Genomic DNA, 24,326 nt, shown 5'->3' with positions numbered 1-24,326 from the left:
TCGGATTGTGCACATGTTGCAGGCTACACATTATTAAGGTGGCCTTCCTATTGGCGAAATAACTAAATGAATAAACATGAGAGTGATTTAAATATGATAACCATGGTGATGTAATGATGGTTCTAACCAAGGTTCTAGTGCTGCCCTCAGCCTCTCCGTTCCAAATCCCTCCCTAGCCAATATCGTTCTCTACTTTAGACCAGAGCCATAGGACTCTGTATAGAGAACAGGATGTGTCATTGAATGAGACGTAAGCATTTGCATTTTACACATGGCTTTACTGATGAACCTTCATCTGTAAAAACAGATGGCTTATATGTAATTAAATATTTCAGAATTAGATGTCCCTAAATAATCATACACTTCAATGTGACCACTTCATATGGTGACTACAACTCAATCTCTCCTTTATTTTTTTTTGCTCTCTCAAAATACAATGTTTTGCACAAAACGTCAATTAAAAGCTGTGTATGAGCCCTTTGTGTGTGTGTGTGTGTGCGTGTGTGAGAGACCTTTGTGTGTGTGTGTGTGCGTGCGTGTGTGAGAGACCTTTGTGTGTGTGTGTGTGTGTGTGTGAGAGACCTTTGTGTGTGTGTGTGCGTGCGTGCGTGTGTGAGAGACCTTTGTGTGTGTGTGTGTGTGTGAGAGAGACCTGTTGTGTGTGTGTGTGTGTGTGTGTGTGTGTGCGTGCGTGTGTGTGAGAGACCTTTGTGTGTGTGTGTGTGTGTGTGTGTGTGTGTGTGTGTGTGTGTGTGCGTGTGAGAGCGCATGCGTGTGTGCGTGCGTGCATGCGTGTGTGTGCGTGTGTGTGCGAGTGTGCGTGCGTGCGTGCGTGTGTGTGTGAGAGAGAGATAGAGAGAGCAAGCGAGGACCCCTCTCCTCCTCTTAATTAAACCAGCTCTAAAGAGGAACTCTCATTAGTGTCATAGCAACAAGAAGACAAGACAGAGTCTCCGTCCCCTATTCCCTATGTAGGTTTCTGGTCAAACGTAGTGCACTACATATGGAGTAGGGCGCAAACGGGGAAGCACCCACTCAATTCAACGCCTAACATCATTCAACACCCACCATTATCATTCAATATAGCAAAAGGTGCCCCCTCCCTCTCCCTCTCTCGCCTTCCCCTCCCCCCCCCGCCCCTCCCTCTCCCTCTCTTGCCTTCCCCCCCACCCCCCCCTCCCCTCTCCCTCTCTCGCCTTCCCCCTCACCCCCTGCCCCTCCCTCTCCCTCTCTCGCCTTCCCCCTCACCCCCCGCCCCTCCCCTCCCTCTCTCGCCTCCCCCTCCCCCCACCCCTCCCTCTCCCTCTCTCGCCTTCCCCCTCACCCCCCCCACCCCTCCCTCTCCCTCTCTCGCTCTCCCCCCACCCCTGCCTCTCCCTCTCTCGCCTTCTTCCCTCACCCCCCACCCCTCCCTCTCCCTCTCTCGCCTTCCCCCTCACCCCCCCCGCCCCTCCCTCTCCCTCTCTCGCCTTCCCCCCCTCCCCCCCCGCCCCTCCCTCTCCCTCTCTCGCCTTCCCCCTCGCCCCCCCGCCCCCGCCCTCTCCCTCTCTCGCCTTCCCCCTCACCCCCCACCCCTCCCTCGCTTTTCTTTTTCGCTGCTAAGACAATTTCCCACTCAGAGGTTTAATTTAGTAACCTATTTCCAATTGCGATTTTCTAAAGGGGAATTATCAGCGTTGAAAGAAGTCACTCACGAAAGACAGAGAGGAGACGCCACAACGTCTGTTTCATGTTTTAAATGTATTTGAGAGAGGGGCGAAAGGAAGACACAAGAGACAGAGACAGATTTGAATTATTTCCCTTTCAATGGTGCTTTAATGCTTTATTAAAAACAGGACTATAATTGGCCTTCGTTTCCCTGGTCCCTGAAGATAGCTAGGCATTAGTACCCTTCACCTGCTGGAAGTTATGTTGGCGGGACTGTAGTAAGGATAAACCCTTTAACTCTTTACGCAATCTAAACTGGCAAATTGACACCCTATTTCCTATTTAGTGCACTACTTTCGATGAGAGCCCTGGTCAAAAAAAAAAAGTAGTCCACTTAAATAGGGAATAGGGTGCCATTTTGGACACTTTCTTTTTCTGTCTCCAAAGGAATGCAGTACAATTACTATGATGAATGGTACAACTTGGTAGACACACAGTCATCCCTCTACAGAAACATGTGTGTGTGTGTGTGTGTGTGTGTGTGTGTGTGTGTGTGTGTGTGTGTGTGTGTGTGTGTGTGTGTGTGTGTGTGTGTGTGTGTGTGTGTCTGTGTGTGTGTGTTATATGTTATGTGTCTGCTTACCTTGATCGTTAGCCATCTTGTCTGGGTGTTCCACTGAAAGAGATAAAATATAACATTTTAGTGGATTGATTGTCTGGGGGGGGTGGGGGGAGTTATCCTCAGCTCTGGCATCTTCCCCAATATTTGGAACCAAGGACTGATCACCCCAATCGACAAAAGTGGAGACAAATTTTGATCCCAATAACTCCCGGGGAATAGGAGTCAACAGCGACCTTGGGAAAATCCTCTGCATTATCATTAACAGCAGACTCGTACATTTCCTCAGCGAAAACAATGTGCTGAGCAAATGTCCAATTGGATTTTTACCAAATTGCCGTACGACAGCCACGTATTCACCCTGCACACCCTATCTGACAAACACATCAAAACAGCTTTCGACTCAATTTGGCATGAGGGTCTGCTATACAAACTGATGGAAAGTGGTGTTGGGGGGAAAACATACAACATTATAAAATCCATGTACACAAACAATAAGTGTGCGGTTAAAATGGACAACAAAAAAACATTTCTTCCCACAGGGTCGTGGGGTGAGACAGGGATGCAGCTTAAGCCCCACCCTCTTCAACATATATATCAACGAATTGGCGCGGGCACTAGAAAAGTCTGCAGCACCCGGCCTCACCCTACTAGAATCCGAAGTCAAATGTCTACTGTTTGCTGATGATCTGGTGCTTCTGTCACCAACCACGGAGGGCCTACAGCAGCACCTATATCTTCTGCACAGATTCTGTCAGACCTGGTCCCTGATAGTAAATACAAATTCCATTTAGACACCGTTGCCCTAGAGCACACAAAATACCATACATACCTCTTTCTAAACATCAGCGCCACAGGTAACTTCCACAAAGCTGTGAACTATCTGAGAGACAAGGCAAGAAGGGCATTCTATGCCACCAAAAGGAACATCAAATTCAACATACCAATTAGGATCTGGCTAAAAATTCTTGAATCAGGTCTGGGGTCCACTCACCAACCAAGATTTCACAAAATAGGACAAACACCAAACTGAGACTATTCTCTGTCTACAAAGTAAAACACCAAATAATGCATGCAGAGCAGAATTAGGCCGATACCCGCTAATTATCAAAATACAGAAAATAGCTGTTAAATTCTATAACCACCTAAAAGGAAGCGATTCCCAAACCTTCCATAACAAAGCCATCACCTACAAAGAGATGAACCTGGAGAAGAGTCCCCTAAGCAGGCTGGTCCTGGGGCTCTTTTCACAAACACAAACACACCCCACAGAGCAGCAACAAAAATAGACCCAACCAAATCATGAGAAAACAAAAAGATAATTACTTGACACATTGGAAAGAATTAACAAAAAAACAGAGCAAACTAGAATGCTATTTGGCCTTACACAGAGAGTACACAGTGGCAGAATACCTGACCACTCTAACTGACCCACACTTACGGAAAGCTTTGACTATGTACAGACTCAGTGAGCATAGCCTGGCTATTGAGAAAGGCCGCTGTAGGCAGACCTGGCTCTCAAGAGAAGACAGGCTATGTGCACACTGCCCACAAAATGAGGTGGAAACTGAGCTGCACTTCCTAACCTCCTACCCAATGTATTAGAGACACATATTTCCCTCAGATTACACAGACCCACAATGAATTCGAAAACAAACCAGATTTTGATAAACTCCCATATCTACTGGGTGAAACTCCACAGTGTGCCATCACAGCAGCAACATGTGTGACCTGTTGCCACGAGAAAAGGGCAACCATTGAAGAACACACACTATTGTAAATACAACCCATATTTATGCTTATTTATTTTCCCTGTTGTACTTTACATCATTAAAACACTGTATATAGACATATGCATTTGCAATATAACATTTGAAATGTATTTTTTATTTAGGAACTTTTGTTAGTATAATGTTTATTGTTCATTTTTTAAATGGTTTATTTCACTTCGTTGATTGTGTATTTTCACTTGCTTTGACAATGTAAACATGTGTTTCCCATGCCAATAAAACTCCTTAAATTGAAATTGAATTGAGAGACAGCGGGAGAGAAAGAGAGGGAGAAGAGAGAAAAACCGAGTGAGAGAGGAATGGAGTATCGACCAGCTGTATCTGAGTGATGCTCTGAACTGATCTACAGAAAGCTGTATCTGAGTGATGCTCTGAACTGACCCCCAGACAGCTGTATCTGAGTGATGCTCTGAACTGACCCCCAGACAGCTGTATCTGAGTGATGCTCTGAACTGACCCCCAGACAGCTGTATCTGAGTGATGCTCTGAACTGACCCCCAGACAGCTGTATCTGAGTGATGCTCTGAACTGACCCCCAGACAGCTGTATCTGAGTGATGCTCTGAACTGATCTACAGAAAGCTGTATCTGAGTGATGCTCTGAACTGATCTACAGAAAGCTGTATCTGAGTGATGCTCTGAACTGACCCCAGACAGCTGTATCTGAGTGATGCTCTGAACTGATCTACAGACAGCTGTATCTGAGTGATGCTCTGAACTGATCTACAGAAAGCTGTATCTGAGTGATGCTCTGAACTGATCTACAGAAAGCTGTATCTGAGTGATGCTCTGAACTGACCCCCAGACAGCTGTATCTGAGTGATGCTCTGAACTGATCTACAGAAAGCTGTATCTGAGTGATGCTCTGAACTGATCTACAGAAAGCTGTATCTGAGTGATGCTCTGAACTGATCTACAGAAAGCTGTATCTGAGTGATGCTCTGAACTGACCCCCAGACAGCTGTATCTGAGTGATGCTCTGAACTGATCTACAGAAAGCTGTATCTGAGTGATGCTCTGAACTGATCTCCAGACAGCTGTATCTGAGTGATGCTCTGAACTGATCTACAGAAAGCTGTATCTGAGTGATGCTCTGAACTGATCTCCAGACAGCTGTATCTGAGTGATGCTCTGAACTGATCTACAGAAAGCTGTATCTGAGTGATGCTCTGAACTGATCTACAGAAAGCTGTATCTGAGTGATGCTCTGAACTGACCCCCAGACAGCTGTATCTGAGTGATGCTCTGAACTGATCTACAGACAGCTGTATCTGAGTGATGCTCTGAACTGATCTACAGAAAGCTGTATCTGAGTGATGCTCTGAACTGATCTACAGAAAGCTGTATCTGAGTGATGCTCTGAACTGACCCCCAGACAGCTGTATCTGAGTGATGCTCTGAACTGATCTACAGAAAGCTGTATCTGAGTGATGCTCTGAACTGATCTACAGAAAGCTGTATCTGAGTGATGCTCTGAACTGATCTACAGAAAGCTGTATCTGAGTGATGCTCTGAACTGACCCCCAGACAGCTGTATCTGAGTGATGCTCTGAACTGACCCCCAGACAGCTGTATCTGAGTGATGCTCTGAACTGATCCCCAGACAGCTGTATCTGAGTGATGCTCTGAACTGATCTACAGAAAGCTGTATCTGAGTGATGCTCTGAACTGATCTACAGAAAGCTGTATCTGAGTGATGCTCTGAACTGACCCCCAGACAGCTGTATCTGAGTGATGCTCTGAACTGATCTACAGAAAGCTGTATCTGAGTGATGCTCTGAACTGACCCCCAGACAGCTGTATCTGAGTGATGCTCTGAACTGATCTACAGAAAGCTGTATCTGAGTGATGCTCTGAACTGACCCCAGACAGCTGTATCTGAGTGATGCTCTGAACTGACCCCCAGACAGCTGTATCTGAGTGATGCTCTGAACTGACCCCCAGACAGCTGTATCTGAGTGATGCTCTGAGTGATGCTCTGAACTGACCCCCAGACAGCTGTATCTGAGTGATGCTCTGAACTGATCTACAGAAAGCTGTATCTGAGTGATGCTCTGAACTGACCCCAGACAGCTGTATCTGAGTGATGCTCTGAACTGATCTACAGAAAGCTGTATCTGAGTGATGCTCTGAACTGATCTACAGAAAGCTGTATCTGAGTGATGCTCTGAACTGATCTACAGAAAGCTGTATCTGAGTGATGCTCTGAACTGATCTACAGAAAGCTGTATCTGAGTGATGCTCTGAACTGATCTACAGAAAGCTGTATCTGAGTGATGCTCTGAGTGATGCTCTGAACTGATCCCCAGACAGCTGTATCTGAGTGATGCTGTGAACTGATCTCCAGGGAGCTACAACAGGGAATTATTAGGATCCTCGCCCTGAGCAATGTTTGCTTCCGTCCACATTCACAATGCATCCCAAATGACACCCTATTCCCTATTTAGTACACTACTTTTGATCAGGGTCCATAGTAGTGCACTATGTAGGGGATATGGTGTCTTTTGTGACACAACCAAGAGACATGTTCCCTCTCAGAGCCCTGGTCAAAACTAGTGCACTATATAGGGGATAGGGTAGTGGACTAGGTAGTGGACACCCCTCCTTTCTAGGGAGTTTTTCCTAGCCACAGTGCTTCTACACCTGCATTGCTTGCTGTTTGGGGGTTTAGGTTGGGTTTCTGCACAGCACTGTGACATCAGCTGATGTATGAAGGGCTTTATAAATACATTTGATTTGATGGGAATAGGGTAGTGATCTATGTAGGGAATAGGGTAGTGATCTATGTAGGGAATAGGGTAGTGATCTATGTAGGGAATAGGGTAGTGCACTATGTAGGGAATAGGGTAGTGCACTATGTAGGGAATAGGATAGTGGACTATGTAGGGAATAGGGTAGTGGACTATGTAGGGAATAGGGTAGTGGACTATGTAGGGAATAGGGTAGTGGACTATGTAGGGAATAGAGTAGTGGACTATGTAGGGAATAGGGTAGTGGACTATGTACGGAATAGGATAGTGGACTATGTAGTGAATAGGGTAGTGGACTATTTAGGGAATAGAGTAGTAGACTATGTAGGGAATAGGGTAGTGGAATGAATAGGGTAGTGGACTATGTAGGGAATAGGGTAGTGGTCTATGTAGGGAATAGGGTAGTGGACTATGTAGGGAATAGAGTAGTGGACTATGTAGGGAATAGGGTAGTGGACTATGTAGGGAATAGGGTAGTGGACTATGTAGGGAATAAGGTTGTGGAATGAATAGGGTAGTGGAATGAATAGGGTAGTAGACTATGTAGGGAATAGGGTAGTGGAATGAATAGGGTAGTGGACTATGTAGGGAATAGGGTAGTGGACTATGTAGTGAATAGGGTAGTGGACTATGTAGGGAATAGGGTAGTGGACTATGTAGGGAATAGGGTAGTGGAACGAATAGGGTAGTAGACTATGTAAGGAATAGGGTAGTGGACTATGTAGTGAATAGGGTAGTGGACTATGTAGGGAATAGGGTAGTGGAATGAATAGGGTAGTGGACTATGTAGGGAATAGGGAAGTGGAATGAATAGGGTAGTGGACTATGTAGGGAATAGGGTAGTGGACGGTGTAGGGAATAGGGTAGTGGACTATGTAGGGAATAGGGTAGTGGACTAGTGGGTAGTGGACTATGTAGGGAATAGGGAATAGGGTAGTGGACTATGTAGGGAATAGGGTAGTGGACTATGTAGGGAATAGGGTAGTAGACTATGTAGGGAATAGGGTAGTGGACTATGTAGGGAATAGGGTAGTGGACTATGTAGGGAATAGGGTAGTGGACTATGAATAGGGAATAGTAGGGTAGTGGACTATGTAGGGAATAGGGTAGTGGACTATGTAGGGAATAGGGTAGTGGACTATGTAGGGAATAGGGTAGTGGACTATGTAGGGAATAGGGTAGTGGACTATGTAGGGAATAGGGTAGTGGACTATGTAGGGAATAGGGTAGTGGACTATGTAGGGAATAGGGTAGTGAACTATGTAGGGAATAGGGTAGTGGACTATGTAGGGAATAGGGTAGTGGACTATGTAGGGAATAGGGTAGTGCACTATGTAGGGAATAGGGTAGTGGACTATGTAGGGAATAGGGTAGTGGACTATGTAGGGAATAGGGTAGTGGACTATGTAGGGAATAGGTTAGTGCACTATGTAGGGAATAGGGTAGTGGACTATGTAGGGAAAGGGTAGTGGACTATGTAGGTAATAGGGTAGTGGACTATGTAGGGAATAGGGTAGTGGACTATGTAGGGAATAGGGTAGTGGACTATGTAGGGAATAGGGTAGTGGACTATGTAGGGAATAGGGTAGTGGACTATGTAGGGAATAGGGTAGTGGACTATGTAGGGAATAGGGTAGTGGACTATGTAGGGAATAGGGTAGTGGACTATGTAGGGAATAGGGTAGTGGACTATGTAGGGAATAGGGTAGTGCACTATGTAGGGAATAGGGTAGTGGACTATGAAGGGAATAGGGTAGTGGACTATGAGGGAATAGTAGTGGACTATGTAGGGAATAGGGTAGTGGACTATGTAGGGAATAGGGTAGTGGACTATGTAGGGAATAGGGTAGTGGAATGAATAGGGTAGTGGACTGAATAGGGTAGTGGAATGAATAGGGTAGTGGACTATGTAGGGAATAGGGTAGTGGACTATGTAGGGAATAGGGTAGTGGACTATGTAGGGAATAGGGTAGTGGACTATGTAGGGAATAGGGTAGTGGACTATGTAGGGAATAGGGAATAGGGAATAGGGTAGTGGACTATGTAGGGAATAGGGTAGTGGACTATGTAGGGAATAGGGTAGTGGACTATGTAGGGAATAGGGTAGTGGACTATGTAGGGAATAGGGTAGTGGACTATGTAGGGAATAGGGTAGTGGACTAGGGTAGGGGGAATAGGGTAGTGGACTATGTAGGGAATAGGTAGTGGACTATGTAGGGAATAGGGTAGTGGACTATGTAGGGAATAGGGTAGTGGACTATGTAGGGAATAGGGTAGTGGACTATGTAGGGAATAGGGTAGTGGACTGTAGGGAATAGGGTAGGGAATAGGGAATAGGGTGGACTATGTAGGGAATAGTGGACTAGTGGAATATAGTGGAGGGAATAGGGTAGTGGACTATGTAGGGAATAGGGTAGTGGACTATGTAGGGAATAGGGTAGTGGACTATGTAGGGAATAGGGTAGTGGACTATGTAGGGAATAGGGTAGTGGACTATGTAGGGAATAGGGTAGTGGACTATGTAGGGAATAGGGTAGTGGACTATGTAGGGAATAGGGTAGGGAATAGGGTAGTGGACTATGTGGGAATAGGGTAGTGGACTATGTAGGGAATAGGGTAGTGGACTATGTAGGGAATAGGGTAGTGGACTATGTAGGGAATAGGGTAGTGGACTATGTAGGGAATAGGGTAGTGGACTATGTAGGGAATAGGGTAGTGGACTATGTAGGGAATAGGGTAGTGGACTATGTAGGGAATAGGGTAGTGGACTATGTAGGGAATAGGGTAGTGGACTATAGGTAGGGAATAGGGTAGTGAATAGGTAGTGAGACTATGTAGGGAATAGGGTAGTGGACTATGTAGGAATAGGGTAGTGGACTATGTAGGGAATAGGGAATAGGGAATAGGGTGGACTATGTAGGGAATAGTAGGGAATAGTGGACTATGTAGGGAATAGGGTAGTGGACTATGTAGGGAATAGGGTAGTGGACTATGTAGGGAATAGGGTAGTGGACTATAGGGAATAGGGAATAGGGGGTAGTGGACTATGTAGGGAATAGGGTAGTGGACTATGTAGGGAATAGTGGACTATGTAGTGGAACTAGTGACTATGGGAATAGGGTAGTGGACTATGTAGGGAAATAGTGGTATGTGGACTATGTAGGGAATAGGGTAGTGGACTATGTAGGGAATAGGGTAGTGGACTATGTAGGGAATAGGGTAGTGGACTATGTAGGGAATAGGGTAGTGGACTATGTAGGGAATAGGGTAGTGGACTATGTAGGGAATAGGGTAGTGGACTATGTAGGGAATAGGGTAGTGGACTATGTAGGGAATAGGGTAGTGGATATGGAATAGGGTAGGACTATGTAGGGAATAGGGTAGTGGACTATGTAGGGAATAGGGTAGTGGACTATGAAGGGAATAGGGTAGTGGACTATGTAGGGAATAGGGTAGTGGACTATGTAGGGAATAGGGTAGTGGACTATGTAGGGAATAGGGTAGGTAGTGGACTATGTAGGGAATAGGGTAGTGGACTATGTAGGGAATAGGGTAGTGGACTATGTAGGGAATAGGGTAGTGGACTATGTAGGGAATAGGGTAGTGGACTATGTAGGGAATAGGGTAGTGGACTATGTAGGGAATAGGGTAGTGGACTATGTAGGGAATAGGGTAGTGGACTATGTAGTGGAATAGGGAATAGGGTGGACTATGTAGGGAATAGGGTAGTGGACTATGTAGGGAATAGGGTAGTGGACTATGTAGGGAATAGGGTAGTGGACTATGAAGGGAATAGGGTAGTGGACTATGTAGGGAATAGGGTAGTGGACTATGTAGGGAATAGGGTAGTGGACTATGTAGGGAATAGGGTAGTGGACTATGTAGGGAATAGGGTAGGAATAGGGAATAGGTAGTGGACTATGTAGGGAATAGGATAGTGGACTATGTAGGGAATAGGGTAGTGCACTATGTAGGGAATAGGGTAGTGGACTATGAAGGGAATAGGGTAGTGCACTATGTAGGGAATAGGGTAGTGGACTATGTAGGGAATAGGATAGTGGACTATGTAGGGAATAGGGTAGTGGACTATGTAGGGAATAGGGTAGTGGACTATGTAGGGAATAGGGTAGTGGACTATGTAGGGAATAGGGTAGTGGACTATGTAGGGAATAGGATAGTGGACTATGTAGGGAATAGGGTAGTGCACTATGTAGGGAATAGGGTAGTGGACTATGTAGGGAATAGGGTAGTGGACTATGTAGGGAATAGGGTAGTGGACTATGTAGGGAATAGGGTAGTGGAATAGGGGGTAGTGGACTATGAAGTGGAATAGGGGGTAGTGGACTATGTAGGGAATAGGGTAGTGGACTATGTAGGGAATAGGGTAGTGGACTATGTAGGGAATAGGGTAGTGGACTATGTAGGGAATAGGATAGTGGACTATGTAGGGAATAGGATAGTGGACTATGTAGGGAATAGGATAGTGCACTATGTAGGGAATAGGATAGTGGACTATGTAGGGAATAGGATAGTGGACTATGTAGGGAATAGGATAGTGCACTATGTAGGGAATAGGATAGTGGACTATGTAGGGAATAGGATAGTGGACTATGTAGGGAATAGGGTATTAAACTACTCTCTGCTTCTAGCTTCTTAATATCCCACAACAGTGAAATTTTCAATTTGATCGAAGCTCAAAAAAAAAAAAAAACTGTAGCTGATTTTCCATTTTCCATTTCTTCGGTCCGTCTTCAATAGGATCCAAAAGGATCACAGTATGACATGTAGATGAAGACGTTCTTCCCACAGCTCAACGACAGTAATGTTTCACATTGAAACTTCGTGACAGACGTTCTCTCTATCCTGTAATAAGTTGGGACAGTAGTAGTGGAGAAGGTGGAACGTTTTTTTAAGTTCCTCGGCGTACATGTCACAGACAAACTGAAATGGCCACACAGACAGTCTCGGTAGGATAGAAGAAATTCGGCTTGTCACCAAAAAACACTAAACATTTTTTTTACAGATGCACAATCGAGAGCATCCTGTCGGGCTGTATCACCGCCTGGTACGGCAACTGCTCCGCCCACAACCGTAAGGCTCTCCAGAGGGTAGTGAGGTCTGCACAACGCATCACCGGGGGCAAACTACCTGCCCTCCAGGACACCTACACCACCCGATGCTACAGGAAGGCCATAAAGATCATCAAGGACATCAACCACCCGAGCCACTGCCTGTTCACCCCGCTGTCATCCAGAAGGCGAGGTCAGTACAGGTGCATCAAAGCTGGGACCGAGAGACTGAAAAACAGCTTCTATCTCAAGGCCATCAGACTGTTAAACAGCCACCACTAACATTGAGTGGCTGCTGACAACACACTGACTCAACTCCAGCCACTTTAATAATGGAATAATTGATGTAAAAAATGTATCACTAGCCACTTTAACTATGCCACTTTGTTTACATACCCTACATTACCCATATCATATGTATATACTGCACTCTATACCATCTACTGCATCTTGCCTATGCCGCTCTGTACCATCACTCATTCATATATCTTTATGTACATATTCTTTATCCCTTTACACTTGTGTGTATAAGACAGTAGTTTTGGAATTGTTAGCTAGATTACCCGTTGGTTATTACTGCATTGTCGGAACTAGAAGCACAAGCATTTCGCTACACTCATATTAACATCTGCTAACCATGTGTATGTGACAAATAAAATGTGATTTGATTTGGAAGGTACCATGATTACAGAAAATCCTGAATGATTAGTGAATAATGTAGAAGTGTTCAGATACATATTATATTACTTTATAAAATAAATAAAATGACTCCAAAATGACACAATACATTATTTACGATTTCATTTCTATTGGACACAAAATAATCTGTAACACAACCAAAAAAAACAGCAAATCAATCCAACAAGTTTGTAGATTCACAAGCTTAATGTAGTCATTGAGTGGTACGAATATGGGACCAAATACTAAACTTTTCACTACTTTAATACAGTGAATTTGTCCCCCTAAAATGGAAGGACTATGTACAAAAAGAACTGTAATTTCTAAAATGGAAGGACTATGTACAAAAAGAACTGTAATTTCTAAAATGGAAGGACTATGTACAAAAAGTGCTGTAACTTCTAAACGGTTCACCCGATATGGAAGAAAATACCCTGAAATGAAAGCTGACAGTCTGACCTTTAACCTCATAGTGCTGGAGAACAGAGCCAAAATAACATGTCACCCTCCCTCTACTTTTGGAGCTTGTTGATCAGCAGGATTTAGGGCTTTACACCAGGGCCTGTATTCATTTTTCAAATGTAATTTAACCTTTATTTAACAAGGCAAGTCAGTTAAGAACAAATTCTTATTTTCAATGACAGCCTAGGAACAGTGGGTTAACTGCCTTGTTCAGGGGCAGAACAACAGATTTGTACCTTGTCAGCTCGGGGATTCGATCTTGCAACCTTTCGGTTTACTAGTCCAACGCTCTAACCACTAGATGACCTGCCCCCCCTACACTGTAACCACTAGGTCACTAACCACTAGGCTACCTGCCACCTCTACACTCAAACCAATAGGTTACCTGCCGCCTCTACACTCTAACCACTAGTCTACCTGCCACCTCTACACTCTAACCACTAGACTACCTGCCGCCCCTACCCTCTAACCACTAGTCTACCTGCCTTCCCTACGCTCTAACCAATAGGCTACCTGCCGCCTCTATACTCTAACCACTAGGCTACCTGCCACCTCTACACTCTAACCACTAGGCTACCTCCCGCCTCTACACTCTAACCACTAGGCTACCCTGCCACCTCTACACTCTAACCACTAGGCTACCTGCCGCCTCTACACTCTAACCACTAGGCTACCCTGCCGCCCCTACACTCTAACCACTAGTCTACCTACCACCTCTACACTCTAACCACTAGTCTACCTACCACCTCTACACTCTAACCACTAGACTACCTGCCGCCCCTACGCTCTAACCTCTAGACTACCTGCCGCCTCTACACTCTAACCACTATGCTACCTGCCACCTCTACACTCTAACCACTAGGCTACCTGCCTCCTCTACACTCTAACCACTAGGCTACCTGCCACCTCTACACTCTAACCACTAGGCTACCTGCCACCTCTACACTCTAACCACTAGGCTACCTGCCACCTCTACACTCTAACCACTAGGCTACCTGCCACCTCTACACTCTAACCACTAGGCTACCTGCCACCTCTACACTCTAACCACTATGCTACCTGCCGCCTCTACACTCTAGCCACTAGGCTACCTGCCACCTCTACACTCTAACCACTAGGCTACCTGCCACCTCTACACTCTAACCACTAGGCTACCTGCCACCTCTACACTCTAACCACTAGGCTACCCTGCTGCCCTATTAAGTGTCTCAGAGTGCTGAACTAGGATCAGGTCCCCTTTGTCCATTCATAGTAATCTAAAACTGTTCCTAGATCAGCGCTCCTACTCTGAGCCTTAACCCAGAGGATCCAGTGAGAGACCTCTCCATTCAGCAGCAGATGTTTTGGTTGCTGTATTTAGCCAGAGACCGGAGATGATAACCTAGTGATAACCTATTGATAACCTAGCCCCGAGAGGATCCCAATAAGAGGGGAGAGGTGAGGAAGACGGGGTGTTCTGGGTGTACATGTACTAAAGGGGGGGGAGAAGCTATGTATAAATGTTCAGGGTGAGAAAAGGTGGGCTGAGTGTAAGCTAGCTAGTTATCCCGTACCTTTGTTAGTCCTGAAGTGGATGGGGTCTGACAGGGGACCCACTCCCTTGGCATTCTTAGCCTGGATCCTGAAGTAGTAGACTGTGTCCAGGTTCAGGTCCATCACCTGGTGGGTCAGACGGTCTCCACTGATACTCTCCATTACCCAGTCATCTATAGGCATGTTCTTATCTAGGATGTGTACAGGATATAGCCTGGTAGAGAAACAACACAAAGAGGAAGACTGATTAACCCTAACCATAACCCAGTCATCTATAGGAATCTCAAGACAGCACAAACAGATCTATTACCAGGCTAGAGTCTTATCCAGTGTGTTGAACCGGATGTAGCCTGACAAATCACAAAGACAACACAACATACACACTCTGAGGAATCACGTAGTCTACAGACCTCTACAATCATAACAGGGACACAATCAACAGCAGTATCTTAACAATGAGCTAATTAGCGATTCACTAGAGACATTAACAACTGATGCTAGAGAAAGGATGGTAGGAACAAGTAGAACATGATACATGAACATGCAGAAGGTGATGAACAGGGCTGCCAACAACACATTTAAAAAACTGTGTTCTGTACGACTGCGTCCAATGATTACAGACACTGTGTTCCAGAGGACAGATCGACTCTGTCCAATGATTACAGACACTGTGTTCCAGAGGACAGATAGACTCTGTCCAATGATTACAGACACTGTGTTCCAGAGGACAGATAGACTCTGTCCAATGATTACAGACACTGTGTTCCAGAGGACAGATCGACTCCGTCCAATGATTACAGACACTGTGTTCCAGAGGACAGATCGACTCTGTCCAATGATTACAGACACTGTGTTCCAGAGGACAGATCGACTCTGTCCAATGATTACAGACACTGTGTTCCAGAGGACAGATCGACTCTGTCCAATGATTACAGACACTGTGTTCCAGAGGACAGATAGACTCTGTCCAATGATTACAGACACTGTGTTCCAGAGGACAGATAGACTCTGTCCAATGATTACAGACACTGTGTTCCAGAGGACAGATAGACTCTGTCCAATGATTACAGACACTGTGTTCCAGAGGACAGATCGACTCTGTCCAATGATTACAGACACTGTGTTCCAGAGGACAGATCGACTCTGTCCAATGTTTACAGACACTGTGTTCCAGAGGACAGATAGACTCTGTCCAATGATTACAGACACTGTGTTCCAGAGGACAGATAGACTCTGTCCAATGATTACAGACACTGTGTTCCAGAGGACGGATAGACTCTGTCCAATGATTACAGACACTGTGTTCCAGAGGACAGATTGACTCTGTCCAATGATTACAGACACTGTGTTCCAGAGGACAGACAGACTCTGTCCAATGATTACAGACACTGTGTTCCAGAGGACAGATCGACTCTGTCCAATGATTACAGACACTGTGTTTCAGAGGACAGATAGACTCTGTCCAATGATTACAGACACTGTGTTCCAGAGGACAGATAGACTCTGTCCAATGATTACAGACACTGTGTTCCAGAGGACAGATCGACTCTGTCAAATGATTACAGACACTGTGTTCCAGAGGACAGATAGACTCTGTCCAATGATTACAGACACTGTGTTCCAGAGGACAGATCGACTCTGTCCAATGTTTACAGACACTGTGTTCCAGAGGACAGATAGACTCTGTCCAATGATTACAGACACTGTGTTCCAGAGGACAGATCGACTCTGTCCAATGATTACAGACACTGTGTTTCAGAGGACAGATAGACTCTGTCCAATGATTACAGACACTGTGTTTCAGAGGACAGATAGACTCTGTCCAATGATTACAGACACTGTGTTCCAGAGGACAGATAGACTCTGTCCAATGATTACAGACACTGTGTTCCAGAGGACAGATCGACTCTGTCCAATGATTACAGACACTGTGTTCCAGAGGACAGATCGACTCTGTCCAATGATTACAGACACTGTGTTCCAGAGGACAGATCGACTCTGTCCAATGATTACAGACACTGTGTTCCAGAGGACAGATCGACTCTGTCCAATGTTTACAGACACTGTGTTCCAGAGGACAGATAGACTCTGTCCAATGATTACAGACACTGTGTTCCAGAGGACAGATAGACTCTGTCCAATGTTTACAGACACTGTGTTCCAGAGGACAGATAGACTCTGTCCAATGATTACAGACACTGTGTTCCAGAGGACAGATAGACTCTGTCCAATGATTACAGACACTGTGTTCCAGAGGACAGATCGACTCTGTCCAATGATTACAGACACTGTGTTCCAGAGGACAGATCGACTCTGTCCAATGATTACAGACACTGTGTTCCAGAGGACAGATAGACTCTGTCCAATGATTACAGACACTGTGTTCCAGAGGACAGATAGACTCTGTCCAATGATTACAGACACTGTGTTCCAGAGGACAGATAGACTCTGTCCAATGATTACAGACACTGTGTTCCAGAGGACAGATGTCTGTCCAATGATTACAGACACTGTGTTCCAGAGGACAGATCGACTCTGTCCAATGATTACAGACACTGTGTTTCAGAGGACAGATAGACTCTGTCCAATGATTACAGACACAGTGTTCCAGAGGACAGATAGACTCTGTCCAATGATTACAGACACTGTGTTCCAGAGGACAGATCGACTCTGTCCAATGATTACAGACACTGTGTTTCAGAGGACAGATAGACTCTGTCCAATGATTACAGACACTGTGTTTCAGAGGACAGATAGACTCTGTCCAATGATTACAGACACTGTGTTCCAGAGGACAGATAGACTCTGTCCAATGATTACAGACACTGTGTTTCAGAGGACAGGTAGACTCTCCGTTTTCCAGAGGACAGATAGACTCTGGAGATTTACAACATGGATGCGAGGAGGGGAGGAGGAGGAGAGGAGGATGAGGAGGACAAGGAAGAGGAGGATGAAGGTAGGTGCTTTCCACCTGGCTACCCCACCCCCGGTCAACAGCCCTGCACCTCCCACAGCAACTTGCCCAAACCTCCCCCATTTCTCTTTCACCCAAATCCAGATAGCTGATGTTCTGAAAGAGTTGCAAGATCTGGACCCCTACAAATCAGCTGGGCTAGACAATCTGGACCCTTTCTTTCTAAAAATTATCCGCTGCAATTGTTGCAACCTCTATTACTAGCCTGTTCAACCTCTCTTTCGTATCATCTGAGATCCCCAGAGATTGGAAAGCCACCGCGGTCATCCCAATCTTCCATGGGGGAGACACTCTAGACCCAAACCTAAATCTATCCTGCCCTGCCTTGCTAAGGTCTTCGAAAGCCAAGTTAACAAACAGATCACCGACCATTTCGAATCCCACCGTACCTTCTCCACTATGCAATCTGGTTTCCGAGCTGGTCATGGGTGCACCTCAGCCACGCTCAAGGTCCTAAATGATATCATAACCGCCATCGATAAGAGACATTACTGTGCAGCTGTATTCATCGACCTGGCCAAGGCTTTCGACTCTGTCAATCACCACATTCTTATCGGCAGACTCAACAGCCTTGGTTTCTCAAATGACTGCCTTGCCTGGTTCACCAACTACTTCTCAGACAGAGTTCAGTGTGTCAAATCGGGGGGCCTGTTGTCCGAAACTCTGGCAGTCTCTATGGGGGTGCCACAGGGTTCAATTCTCGGGCTGACTCTTTTCTTAATATACATCAATGATGTCGCTCTTCCTGCTGGTGAGTCTCTGATCCACCTCTATGCAGACGACACCATCCTGTATACTTCTGGCCCTTCTTTGGACACTGTGTTAACAACCCTCCAGACGAGCTTCAATGCCATAAAACACTCCTTCCGTGGCCTCGAACTGCTCTTCAACCGATCGCTGCCTGCACCTGCCCTGACTTAGAATATGTGGACAATTACAAATACCTAGGTGTCTGGTTTGACTGTAAACTCTCCTTCCAGACTCACATTAAGCATCTCCAATTCAAAATTAAATCTAGAATCGGCGTCTTATTTTGCAACAAAGCATCCTTCACTCATGCTGCCAAACATACCCTCATAAAACGGACTATCCTACCGATCCTTGACTTCGGCGATGTCATTTACAAAATAGCCTCAAACACTCTTCTCAGCAAATCGGATGCAGTCTATCACAGTGCCATCCATTTTGTCACCAAAGCCCCATATACTACACACCACTGCGACCTGTATGCTCTCGTTGGCTGGCCCTCGCTTCATATTCGTCACCAAACTCACTGGCTCCAGGTCATCTATAAGTCTTCGCTAGGAAGAGGAAGAGGAGGAAGAGGAGGAGATGAGGAGGAGGAGGAGGGAGAGGGAGAGGAGGAGGAGGGGAGGATGGAGGAGGAGGAAGATGAGGAATGGAGGATGGAGGAGGAGGAAGGGAGGATGAAGGAGAAGGGGAGGAGGAGAAGGAGGAGGAGGATGGAGGAGGGAGGAAGAGGAGAGAAGAGGGGAGTAGGGGGAGGATAGGAGAGAGGAGGAGTGAAGGGGAGAGGAGGGGAAGAAAGGAAGGAGGAAAGGAGGGAAGGAGGAAGGTGTAATAAGGAGAGGGAGGAGGGGGAGACAGGCTGGACCACACAGAGTTGGTCCCACAACTCTTTGTGTTGTCTTCCCAACTCCTTGTCACTCATTATCATGCCAAAACAGATCTGTGACCCAGGCTACATTACAGCCAGGGAAGAGGGGGTTAGGGGTGTTGTTAGGTGCGTTGTTAGGGGCGTGGTTAGTGCCTTGGTGTGGGGCATGGTTAAGGGCGCTGTTAGGGGCGCGGTTAGGGGGCGTGGTTAGGGGGGTGGTTAGGGGTGTTGTTAAGGCATAGTTAGGATGTGTGGTTAGGGGTGTGGCTAGGGCGTGGTTAGGGGCGTGTTTAAGGGCGTGGTTAGGGGTTCGGTTAGGGAAGTGGTCATGGGCATGTTTAATGGGCGTGATTCGGGGCGTGGTTAGGGGCATGATTAGGGGCGTGGTTATGGGCGTGGTTAGGGGCACACTCAGGCTAACTAAATAACAGTCTAACCGGGGACGGCAGTTCTTCTTACCCATGACTCGTCCGTTAGCCTCCATGGGGGGTTGCCAGCTGATCAGGATGGCTCTGGGTCTTCCCTCCCTGCTGATCACCGTCAGGTCCTTAGGGGCAGAGCTGGGAGCTGTCAACCAATCAGGTAAAGAGAGAGAAAGGAAATGACAAGTTTCAGCCAATCAGGAGTGGCGAGGAACAGGAAGTAGAGATCAGGGCGTCAAGTTTATACCACCAACGACACGTGTGCTAATTCTGTTAGTTGTTAGTAACAAGTTAGTTGTTTCTGGAGGTGTTTTGGGGAAATCAAGGCTACCGAACATGTATGCTGGTTTCCATTAACAGCATAAACAGAGAGTCCACGTGCGCCTAGCGCGTTCTCTCCTGTGGCTAGAAACACAAATGTTGAAGCTAAATCATAAACACAGCCTACACATGATCTGAGACCAGCTCTCGATCTCTCCTGAAAACAATGCTGGAGCTGCATGAAATGAAATGAAAACATCAACGTCTTTGTTTATAAGACCACAGGAATTCACATCCCCATAGAACAGTTGAGCTGTTTTTGTAATTGAAAAGGTTTGTTCAAAGATCAAACCAAAAACATAGGTTCCTGTGTTTCCATTTCCAACACGTTTCATATCTTTTTGCTTGTTATTTATGTGTTTCTGAAAAGCAATCAATAACAAAACACACGTTTCAAGAACAGTTTAACAGTACAGCACCATATTCCCTACATACTGTACTGCCCTCTTCCCTTTTAGTGCACAATGGGTTGGGGTCTGAAGTAGTGTCCTATATAGGGAATAGGGTTCTATAGGGCTCTGGTCTAAAGTAGTGCACTATATATAGGGAATAGGGTTCTATAGGGCTCTGGTCTAAAGTAGTGCACTATATATAGGGAATAGGGTTCTATAGGGCTCTGGTCTAAAGTAGTGTACTATATAGGGAATAGGGTTCTATAAGGCTCTGGTCTAAAGTAGTGTACTATATAGGGAATAGGGTTCTATAGGGCTCTGGTCTAAAGTAGTGTACTATATAGGAATAAGGCTCTGGTCTAAAGTAGTGTACTATATAGGGAATAGGGTTCTATAGGGCTCTGGTCTAAAGTAGTGTCCTATATAGGGAATAGGGTTCTATAGGGCTCTGGTCTAAAGTAGTGTACTATATAGGGAATAAGGCTCTGGTCTAAAGTAGTGCACTATATAGGGAATAGGGTTCTATAGGGCTCTGGTCTAAAGTAGTGTCCTATATAGGGAATAGGGTTCTATAGGGCTCTGGTCTAAAGTAGTGTACTATATAGGGAATAGGGCTCTGGTCTAAAGTAGTGCACTATATATAGGGAATAGGGTTCCATAGGGCTCTGGTCTAAAGTACTGTCCTATATAGGGAATAGGGTTCTATTGGGCTCTGGTCTAAAGTAGTGTACTATATAGGGAATAGGGTTCTATAGGGCCCTGGTCTAAAGTAGTGTCCTATATAGGGAATAGGGTTCTATAGGGCTCTGGTCTAAAGTAGTGTACTATATAGGGAATAAGGCTCTGGTCTAAAGTAGTGCACTATATAGGGAATAGGGTTCTATAGGGCTCTGGTCTAAAGTAGTGCACTATATAGGGAATAGGGTTCCATAGGGCTCTGGTCTAAAGTAGTGTACTATATAGGGAATAAGGCTCTGGTCTGAAGTAGTGCACTATATAGGGAATAGGGTTCTATAGGGCTCTGGTCTAAAGTAGTGCACTATATAGGGAATAGGGTTCCATAGGGCTCTGGTCTAAAGTAGTGTCCTATATAGGGAATAGGGTTCTATAGGGCTCTGGTCTAAAGTAGTGTACTATATAGGGAATAGGGCTCTGGTCTAAAGTAGTGCACTATATATAGGGAATAGGGTTCCATAGGGCTCTGGTCTAAAGTAGTGTCCTATATAGGGAATAGGGTTCTATTGGGCTCTGGTCTAAAGTAGTGTACTATATAGGGAATAGGGTTCCATAGGGCTCTGGTCTAAAGTAGTGTACTATATAGGGAATAGGGTTCCATAGGGCTCTGGTCTAAAGTAGTGTACTATATAGGGAATAAGGCTCTGGTCTAAAGTAGTGCACTATATAGGGAATAGGGTTCTATAGGGCTCTGGTCTAAAGTAGTGCACTATATAGGGAATAGGGTTCCATAGGGCTCTGGTCTAAAGTAGTGTACTATATAGGGAATAAGGCTCTGGTCTGAAGTAGTCTATATAGGGAATAGGGTTCTATAGGGCTCTGGTCTAAAGTAGTGCACCATATAGGGAATAGGGTTCCATAGGGCTCTGGTCTAAAGTAGTGTCCTATATAGGGAATAGGGTTCTATAGGGCTCTGGTCTAAAGTAGTGTACTATAGGGAATAGGGAATAGGGCTCTGGTCTAAAGTAGTGCACTATATATAGGGAATAGGGTTCCATAGGGCTCTGGTCTAAAGTAGTGTCCTATATAGGGAATAGGGTTCTATAGGGCTCTGGTCTAAAGTAGTGTACTATATAGGGAATAAGGCTCTGGTCTAAAGTAGTGCACTATATAGGGAATAGGGTTCTATAGGGCTCTGGTCTAAAGTAGTGCACTATATAGGGAATAGGGTTCCATAGGGCTCTGGTCTAAAGTAGTGTACTATATAGGGAATAAGGCTCTGGTCCAAAGTAGTGCACTATATAGGGAATAGGGTTCTATAGGGCTCTGGTCTAAAGTAGTGCACTATATAGGGAATAGGGTTCCATAGGGATCTGGTCTAAAGTAGTGTCCTATATAGGGAATAGGGTTCTATAGGGCTCTGGTCTAAAGTAGTGTACTATATAGGGAATAGGGCTCTGGTCTAAAGTAGTGTCCTATATAGGGAATAGGGTTCTATTGGGCTCTGGTCTAAAGTAGTGAACTATATAGGGAATAGGGTTCTATAGGGCTCTGGTCTAAAGTAGTGTCCTATATAGGGAATAGGGTTCTATAGGGCTCTGGTCTAAAGTAGTGTACTATATAGGGAATAGGGCTCTGGTCTAAAGTAGTGCACTATATATAGGGAATAGGGTTCCATAGGGCTCTGGTCTAAAGTAGTGTCCTATATAGGGAATAGGGTTCTATTGGGCTCTGGTCTAAAGTAGTGTACTATATAGGGAATAGGGTTCTATAGGGCTCTGGTCTAAAGTAGTGTCCTATATAGGGAATAGGGTTCTATAGGGCTCTGGTCTAAAGTAGTGTACTATAGGGAATAGGGAATAGGGCTCTGGTCTAAAGTAGTGCACTATATATAGGGAATAGGGTTCCATAGGGCTCTGGTCTAAAGTAGTGTCCTATATAGGGAATAGGGTTCTATTGGGCTCTGGTCTAAAGTAGTGTACTATATAGGGAATAGGGCTCTGGTCTAAAGTAGTGCACTATATATAGGGAATAGGGTTCCATAGGCCTCTGGTCTAAAGTAGTGCACTATATAGGGAATAGGGTTCCATAGGGCTCTGGTCTAAAGTAGTGTACTATATAGGGAATAGGGTTCCATAGGGCTCTGGTCTAAAGTAGTGCACTATATAGGGAATAGGGTTCCATAGGGCTCTGGTCTAAAGTAGTGCACTATATAGGGAATAGGGTTCCATTGGGCTCTGGTCTAAAGTAGTGCACTATATAGGGAATAGGGTTCCATAGGGCTCTGGTCTAAAGTAGTGCACTATATAGGGAATAGGGTTCCATTGGGCTCTGGTCTAAAGTAGTGCACTATATAGGGAATAGGGTTCCATAGGGCTCTGGTCTAAAGTAGTGCACTATATAGGGAATAGGGTTCCATAGGGCTCTGGTCTAAAGTAGTGCACTATATAGGGAATAGGGTTCCATTTGGGACGCAGACCCAAACAATGTTAAAAGCTATCACTAGCCAACATAGTCCAAACAAGTGTCAGGACTCCTATGATGTTCTCAGTAATTGTGATAGATTATGTGAGGGAGACTAGGGGGTCAGGGGTTTATCAGAGAACATTCCTTCTAACAGAGCCTGCATGGCGACAAAGCTGATTAAAACCTGCTAGTGATCTGAACTAGGTCAGGTCATTTAAAAGACGCTGTCCTTTAATGACCAAACAGAGGCTCTAAGACTGCGTTTACACAGGTAGCCCAACGCTGATATTTTGTCCAATTAGTGAGAATTAGTGTGAAACAAAATCTAAATGGGTCTGCCTGTGTTAACGTAGCCTTAGTCGTGTGACTAAGCAAAGTCCTCACGTCGTTAATCCTATAACTGACGTAGAACCGATTTGACACAATGGATCTGGATCTGTAAAACAAAATGTGCTGTCTGTCTCCACAAGCCGGTGCAATTATTTTGTGCAGAATTTTGTTTTCAGTTATATAAGAAAAAATGATGTGAGTGTGAATCCTGGTTCCCTCCTAGCCATGCAGCAGGACCAGTTTATTCCAGGAGGGAACCAGGATTTCTGCTTAAATTGGTCATCAAATTTGATCTGATCTTCATCTAAGTCACAGCAATAGACACACACAGTGTGCTTAAACTAATTACTGTATTTTCCTTGTCTATATATTTATAATTTTTTTACCTTTATTTAACTAGGCAAGTCAGTTAAGAACAAATTCTTATTTTCAATGACAGCCTAGGAACAGTGGGTTAACTGCCTGTTCAGGGGCAGAACAACAGATGTGTACCTTGTCAGCTCAGGGATATGAACTTGCAACCTTGCGGTTACTAGTCCAACACTCTAACCACTAGGCTACCTGCTGGTTACTAGTCCAAC

At 45.3% G+C, this 24,326-nt stretch overlaps 1 protein-coding gene across 1 annotated transcript in view; it reads right to left on the bottom strand.

The window, feature by feature from the left end:
* dcc (DCC netrin 1 receptor) overlaps positions 1-24,326 on the bottom strand; it is a 634,145-nt gene that overhangs the window by 121,391 nt on the left and 488,428 nt on the right. The window contains exons 19-22 of the mRNA XM_042326405.1: positions 19,599-19,706; positions 17,416-17,422; positions 14,568-14,761; positions 2,291-2,323 (exon numbers count right to left, since the gene is read on the bottom strand). Coding sequence (XP_042182339.1) covers positions 2,291-2,323; positions 14,568-14,761; positions 17,416-17,422; positions 19,599-19,706 — 342 coding nt within the window. The remainder of the gene's footprint in view (positions 1-2,290; positions 2,324-14,567; positions 14,762-17,415; positions 17,423-19,598; positions 19,707-24,326) is intronic.

Source organism: Oncorhynchus tshawytscha, linkage group LG09 (genome assembly GCF_018296145.1).
Source record: "Oncorhynchus tshawytscha isolate Ot180627B linkage group LG09, Otsh_v2.0, whole genome shotgun sequence".
NCBI classification, from domain to species: Eukaryota; Metazoa; Chordata; class Actinopteri; order Salmoniformes; family Salmonidae; genus Oncorhynchus; species Oncorhynchus tshawytscha.
Note: the sequence above shows the minus strand (reverse complement) of the source record. Positions and strands in the feature narration are given on the sequence as shown.